General features: G+C 40.5%; 1 protein-coding gene across 1 annotated transcript; it reads left to right on the forward strand.

Moving 5' to 3' along the window:
• Nucleotides 1-283: 283 nt before the first annotated feature.
• On the forward strand, nt 284-7,254 carry LOC146333088 (PWWP domain-containing DNA repair factor 3B). The gene is made up of 13 exons (XM_084719215.1): nt 284-1,142; nt 1,254-1,582; nt 1,712-1,967; nt 2,193-2,330; nt 2,440-2,510; nt 3,740-3,816; nt 3,957-4,017; nt 4,120-4,195; nt 4,297-4,347; nt 4,468-4,709; nt 6,246-6,467; nt 6,579-6,667; nt 6,769-7,254. Exons 1-13 carry the CDS (start codon nt 1,040-1,042, stop codon nt 6,863-6,865), a joined length of 1,812 nt encoding a protein of 603 aa, XP_084575341.1. The 5' UTR covers nt 284-1,039; the 3' UTR covers nt 6,866-7,254.
• The last annotated feature ends 326 nt before the right edge of the window (nt 7,255-7,580 follow it).

Consider the following 7,580-nt stretch of genomic DNA (forward strand, 5'->3'; position numbering starts at 1 on the left):
TCTAGTCTCTCCTAAGTCTGTTGAAAACCGTCAGACTTGACTGCAGTTTTTTGTCTCCACCTCCTGCTGCGGCCACCTGATCTCGTCCACTCTCCAGGCGAGGCGCAGTTCATCTCCAACGTACCTACTGACTCGTCGCACTCCAGTACAGCAGGTGGCGGTAGGTAGTTTATGTCGCAGAGCAGACAGCCTGAAATACATTAACCACAAGTTCCAACAAGTACGAGGTACTGTTCTTGTTCACTTGAGATTTTTGTGCACCTTGTTGGTTTGTCTAACGCCATATTAAATATTTAATACTTAATTGCTATTTAGAGGTGTTTTTCTGTGGGCGAGAAGCAGTGAAAGTGTGCAAGCACGGCGACGTCTTTACGAGTCTTTGGTAGCTTAGAGCTAATACCCAAACAAACGGCTGGAGTTTAGCTAGCGTTAGCGCTTATTTAACTTGCATTAAGAAACGTGCAAGCATAATAAATGTTTGTTTGTATGCGTTTGCAACAAATACCAGTCGCTGCTCTTGAGTTTTTGTTTAAAGTGTGTTTGTTTGCGAGCATGCTGCTTAACACAAATCGTGTCATGTTGTTACTTGTTTGCTAGCTACTCGCCAGCGTTATGTTATAATGCATCTGTCTAGCTAGCGTGCTAGCTCGCAGTACATGTTTTGTTGTGTGCAGGTGTACTAATACGTTTAACATGGACATCATGGTAGTTTAGCATGTTTTTTGCACGTGTGGGTAAATGGTTGAATGCTAGCTCGCCTGTACACCTGAACTGAAGTGTTTCTTGCAGTACGATAGAGGGGTTTGCTCTGTTGTAAACATCGCGTGTTGTCTTCGAAGGTGATCTGCATAAAACATTACTGATGGTGAACTAAGCTACTTTGCAGCGTTGATTTGCATGATTTGAAACCGTTTCCATGGCGACAGGCTTTCCTCGTTCAGAGGTGAATTTACCTGAGTGATACAAACGCCTGTAGTGACTTCGGGTTGAATATGGTACTTATCGCAGTGCCAACATAGCCTGACTCTAAAGCGGTTGTATGTCTTACTCGATAAGGCCTACATGTAGAAGATGGGGATCCCATGAACTCGCGGGAAATCTGTCCAGAGAGACGACTACACCAACTGAGACAACAATGACAGGTGGGCCAACGTGTATTCTTGTCAGTTCACTTTCTGAATGTTATTGAGTCAGCTAAATCTAGGTTCTTCAAAGATGCAAAGAAGTAATTATGACTGTCACTGATCCATCAGGTGGAGCCAAGAAGACAAGAAAAAGAAAACTTAAAAAGACACCAACGAAGAAAGTCACCTCAAACAATGTTTCATCTCAAGCTACAGAGGATTCAAATGCCGTGCCAGGCGGTGATGTTGACATTGTCAGCCAGTCCACTGCAAATTCTCTACCAAGCACTCCAAAACGAAGCAGGAGACAAGCAAGACAGACACAGGAAGCCAGACTAACCTCCACACCAGTAAGCAGCTCCTGCACTGACATCCCATCCGGTATTTCAAAATCCCCTCTTGGAGCAAAACAAGTGGATCCAGAATACTTTGACTCTGAACTCATCACTCAATCAAAGGTGTTTGTTTATGTATTTTTTTACTGATAAATACTGGCTCTGCGGTTTGAGTCCACCATTTTTTTCCCCCCATCTTGCACCGTCAATTTCAGTGATACTCTAACTCCTTTAATACCTGCTCTGTTTTAGATATCAGATGTAGATTCGCCACACTCCAAATCAAACTCTCAGAGCAGAAGTAGGAGGGGTCACACTTCACAGCCAAGACAAGTTAGAACAAGCAGGAAAAAGGAGAAAACGCAGACCCGCTGTGAAACCAGTGGTCCGGCAGCCAAGTCCCAGTGTGACAGGATGTGGAAAAGCAAGACACGGGACACCACTGCTCAGTCATCCGAACGCTCTAGACCACGATTTGAACTGGAGAACCCTGATTCAGAAGAGAAAGGTAGTGCGTCCTTAGTGTCTTTCTAAGTTTAACATTTCAAAGCATAATAAATTGTGCACAATCATATTTCTTTGTAGAATCCATCTTAAATGTGCCTCTGTGGATTTCTATTTGCTAGGGTAGTTACTGCTGCTTGCAGAGCAACTCAGGTTTTTAAATAATTCAGGTGAGCAAAATTATCTGCTCTAATTCTATGTTATTTCTGCCCCCAACCTCCCCCAAAAGAGGAATCTTTGCTGTCTTCAGATCTATCAATAGAGCTGAGTCGTTCTGAGGAACAGCTGCCGCCTTTGTCCTTCCAGGAAGATGAGGAAAGTGGCGATGATGAGGAGCTGCCAAGTTTCTTGATGCAGGTCGACAAAAGTGAGAGAGATTACAGTGACTGACTGTAAATGACCTCTGCAACAACTACATATGGACTGGATTGTGTGTACACACTGTGTACCTTAAGTGGACTGTTTTTGTCTTTCAGAGCCCTCGTCCATTACAGATGGAGTGTTTGTGTGGTATAAATTCAGACATTATCCATTCTGGCCTGCATTGGTAAGTGCAGAAACTCTTGTAGACCATTGATTCCTTGATAAGCACAGCATAAGTTTTTAGATGGAACAATACACAGTTACTTAATAATGGGACAGTTCAGCCTGAAATCAACAATACACATTTTTCTTCTGGCCTGTAGCGCTGTTTATCTGTCTTGACTGTTTTGGTGTGCGTTTCTGAGTTTTTAGAGATATCAGCTGTCAAGATAAGTGCTTCTTCTCAAATTTAATGGGACTAAATGGCATTTGGTTTGTGGTGCTCAAAGCACCAAATGATACATTTGAAAACTGAAGAAGGTCTGGTAGACTCTTATTGAAGAAAGATGGTAGTTCTGTAGATTCTATCATAGAAAGTAATGGATTATGGATGGATTTCAGGAATTCAGGTATCAAAAGGCAGAATTGACAGTTCACCACACCCCTGCCTTCTTGTGGCATCTGGCAGATATCCAAAGAAAAAAAACAGCGCTTCAAAGATGACATAGTGTAGCTTACCAGCCATTGTATCACACTTAGACTATCTTTTTTAAAAATAATTTTCAAATGTAAATAACAGTTGTTGGGGCATAAAACAAATAATCTGTTTGTCTTTACAAATCAAAATTCAGTAGTGTTTAAAGTGTTTAAACTGAAAAATCAATGTGAATCTGGACCTTTTAAGGAGCAGTTCATGTGAAAATTAGAAATACATATTTTCCCCTGGCCTGTAGTGCTGTTTATCCATCTAGATTTTTTGGTGAGTTGCAGAGTTTTGAAGATATTGGCTGTAGAGGTGTCTGCCTTCTCTCCAATATAATGGGACTAAATGCATGTGTGCATGCATGTGTGCGCACGTGTGTGTGTCTCTGTGTGTTTGTGTTGAGCAGCACAAGTTGAGTGCCATTTAGTCCCATTATATTATAGAGAAGGCAGACACCTCTACAGCTGCTATCTTCAAAACTCAACATTATGTTTATTCAGGGTGTCACGATTCTCCAAATCCCCAATACAATATCACTTTCAATTTAAAAGGTACAGTTCTTCCCAAAATCAAAAATACAGATTTTTCAACTGGCCTGTAGTGCTATTTATCAATCCAGATTTTCTGATGAGTTGCAAAGCATGTAGTTAAACACTAAACTGAGCTTCAAGTAAGATATAGATGGCATTCACTAGAGAAATTTAAATGATAGACCATTACAAACCCTGAAAGTCTCAATGGTTTAAAATCTATATTGTTTTATTCTGCAGGTAAAAAGTGTGAACCGTAAGCAGAAAAAAGCCAGTGTCATTTTCATTGATGACCCACTGATTCACAAAAAGAAAGGGTAAGAAATAAATGTACTTTGTCTCACTGGTTTGTTGCTTTATGTCTCTGCACTTTCAAAGTATTATTGGACTGTGGTATGGGTGTGTGGATCCTTAGGCCCTAGATGAGTTTGTAAGTTGTATGTTTGTGTTCTTAAAGGTTTACTGTGGCTCTGAAAACCCTGAAGCCTTTTGACTGTGAAGAAGCTGATGAGCTAGTGGTAAGAATTTCTCATGAAATAGACACTCATTTTCTGAAAAAAAAAAAAAAAAAAAAAGTTTTCCTGACATAGTGGCAGACTGTCTGTCATATGTGTCATTAGTGTAAAGCCAAAGAAGAGTATGATGCTGCAATTGAGTGGTCCTTGGAGCTCATAACAGATTACAGAATACGGATTGGTGAGTGTTGTCTGCAGAGACACAGATAAAAAATACTGATATTTATATGCATGACATGCAAACAATACTGTTCTTATACCACTGAATTTTTGTGTCTGTAGCGTGTGGCTCATTTTCTGGATCCTTCATCGAGTACTTCGCTCATAATATGAGTAAGTTTTGTTGTATTACATTCATTAACATGACACTGCAGAATGAAAACTAGAGTACACCCGCAGCCCTACTTAAGCATACTAATGATGCTGTGTACTGTCTATCTTCAACTACTCCAGGCTATCCAGTGAGGCGGAAGTACCCACAGGCAGCCGCAGAGAGACTAACCATTGCCAGCGATACAGGGATGGAGGTGCAGTGTGATGATCATAAGGAGGACAGCTTCAGTGAACAGCAGGAGGAGGTCGGCAGGAGTTCAAAGAGGCTGCTGCCAGACCGGAGTCATGCCGCCCACAACCGTGCTAATGAGAAGCTCGTACATTTTATCGTAAAGCAGCGCATGGTGGAAGGACGCCTTCTGGTATGATTAACAGAGTCTAATCTATTTCTGTTGTAGTTCTAGGAGTAGCAAACACTTTCTCAACATCGGTGGATGTTTTACTTAGAAGTTGAACGTCAGCCAGAAATAAATGTCAGTGCCACTTAATTTGACAGGATAGACCTGTTCTACATGTTGGACTAACACCAGTGATTGGCGCAGGTTAGGGAAACACACTTCAATCACTTCCTGAAATTCCACATGAACTACGCCAGGTCACATTTCAAGGCCAGTGTCACATTGACAACACTGAATCACTGCAAATGTTATTCTGCGTTTTTGGGTTGTAATTTACTACAAATAAAATGGAAATTGCAGAAACATTTGAGTGTGCCCAGGTATGCAAAGCCAAAAAAAAATGAATTGGGGTTGGGTCATCACATCTATTTTTATATTGTCCAATCATGGTTACTTGTGATTGCCAATGAACAGTCTTATCACTAGGGGGCAGCAGGAGTGGAGGAAACTACACCAAAACTTGTTAGTGAGATGTCAGCAAGATCAAGAAATTTAACAGCCGCCTCACTAAGTTAAAACTTAAATGTGGGCTGTCGCTAGGTTAGGCCTTAATTATTTTGACTGCTAGATGATGGTTGCACACTAAACAGTGTTTACCCCTCATAATCCTATAGGCTCCGATAAAGTTTGAGAGAGAAGACGAGAGGAATCAAGAGGACCAACAGTGTCTGTCTTTAACAAGAAAATGAAGAGTGTAGGTTTTGTCTGTGATCACTCTGCGTGAAGCGATACACAGCTGCCATCTTGTTTGGATGGCAGAGCCTTTGTGTAATATGATGCACATGGCACAGTTTTGCCATTCGTTATAGTATCCTGGCCCCTTCCCAGGTCGTTTCAGTATCCGATAGTTTTTGTTAAATGATAATTTAAAGTCAGACTGTGGTGTTGCTACATTTTCCGTCTGACTGCACAGAGCAAGTTTTGGTGAGCAGGTATATGTAGAACAGAGATATGGGGTGTCAGATATATTGGGGGTAAAAAAGAGAGAAAACTGGTTTATAATTGAGGGTTTAAAATCCACTTGTGCTGATTAATGGGGCTCACCAGGCAGACATGCTGCCTCACCAAAAATATCTCGCAATGTCTGATAGGGCGCAGATTCTACAAATTATGACATCTTAGTTCTGACAGTAAGTTAAAATAACCTTACCGATGTAGGGGAAAAAACAATCATTGATCATGTCTTCAATGTTGATGTAAGATCTGATCACCAATTGGCACAGGCCTAAACTGAATGTTTATGAAAGCATTAATATGTTAATTTTCATGTTATTTTGTTTTATATTTGACACAGAAGGCTCTTGTGTTGATGAATACAAGAGAAATTGGTGATATCCACTGAAATTTTAGTGTTGTAAAACAATCAGATATCAAAAAACAAGTTGAATGTGGTTGATCATTTTAGTGGGCATCTTATCTGGCACAAAAAAAAAAGCATGCAAGTTGAACACCCCTCCCAGGCTGAATAAACCCACTCTTCCCATATCATTCCCTTTACAGGCTGTGATCCGTGGGCAGCAGCAGTCCAGATGGCTTCACTCCTTTCTGAGTGCCAATCGGAGACGGGTGGTGAACATATACCTGGAAGATGACCAGCAGTTGGACCAGGTCTACTGGTACCTAAATGAGCTCTACGCAAGTGCTGTGGCCACTGCCCCTTGCCTGACTGAGGTGAAATCAATGGAGCGTGTCCCTTTTGTCCTGGATGTGCTTTTGCCTGAGGTAAGCTGAGTCTCTCACTCACGTTTATTATTACAGCATGTGGTTTGTTTTCTGATATGCACTTTAGTTTATGTGGTTCATGTGATGTAAGACTGTTGTTCTCCTGTGCAGGCCATCATCTATGCCATAGCTGGGGTGGACAATGTGTCAGTAAAAAAGGCAGAAGAAAAGTACTTGAAAGGACGATGTATCAGTAACCGGTAAGAGTTTGATAAGTAAAACAGTAAAGGAACATTTTTTACACTAAATAGTACTGAATATGATCAGTGACTGTGGTTTTCCCGTTTCTTTTTCATTTCAGAGAAAGGCAAGAGTTTGACTTGATGATTGAGCGGCAGATGAAGAAAAAATCACAGCCTCAGAACACTTCACTTACATTATTCTCTGACATCGGTTAGAAGGCAGATTATTGTAAAAACAGAAGCTATTTTTGTATTCTCTTTTCTTTCCAGTTGTGTTTTTTTTTTTGTAGATGATGAAGTACCATTTGTGTGCCTTGCAATCAGTGATCTCCTTTGCTTTTTTATAAGACAGAACATTGTAAATACTGAATTTGAAAAGTTATTTAAAAGGAGACTCACAGAAGCTGGTTTTAAACTGTCTACAGTAATAATGTAATCACCCAGCTTTCATAACTGCCTGTTAGCTCACCAAGCGAATCCTGTTAATCACTGAACTGTTTTCTGTTTCTGTTTGTGTGGTGGTTTTATAAAACTATTTCTTAACCTATTTTTACAAACAGTAAAGGTGTTTACACACTAAAGAATAAACAAGTGCCAAATAAAAACATCGACCTATCATCGTAACACTATACCCCAAGTCATAGAGGAACCCAGCTGCACAACCACTGCGGGAACTTCTGACAGCCTTCTGACATACAGCATGGAAAGAATTGCTGTCAGTCTATAAATTTATTACAAATCATTCTGTACTTTCAGACAGGTAAATCATATAAAATGAATGTGGATGATAAATGAGCAGTATTGAAATTTTCCCATGGAGAGTGAAGTGTCGTTGCAGTGTGAGCCCATGGCTGTACCTGTCTACAGAAGGTGCATAGCCTTGTTAAAAAGGAATTGGCTACTTTTCATACAGCCTAATATAATGTTATCA

Source organism: Lutjanus erythropterus, chromosome 1 (assembly GCF_056507025.1).
Source record: "Lutjanus erythropterus isolate fLutEry1 chromosome 1, fLutEry1.hap2, whole genome shotgun sequence".
NCBI classification, from domain to species: domain Eukaryota; kingdom Metazoa; phylum Chordata; class Actinopteri; order Lutjaniformes; family Lutjanidae; genus Lutjanus; species Lutjanus erythropterus.

Coding starts and splice junctions, on each gene's coding strand:
- LOC146333088 (XM_084719215.1), top strand. CDS start 1,040: ATGTCTTACTCGATAAGGCCTACATGTAGAAGATGGGGATCCCATGAA. Junction 3,817..3,956: donor CTGATTCACAAAAAGAAAGG/GTAAGAAATAAA, acceptor GTGTTCTTAAAG/GTTTACTGTGGCTCTGAAAA. Junction 6,468..6,578: donor TGGATGTGCTTTTGCCTGAG/GTAAGCTGAGTC, acceptor TCTCCTGTGCAG/GCCATCATCTATGCCATAGC.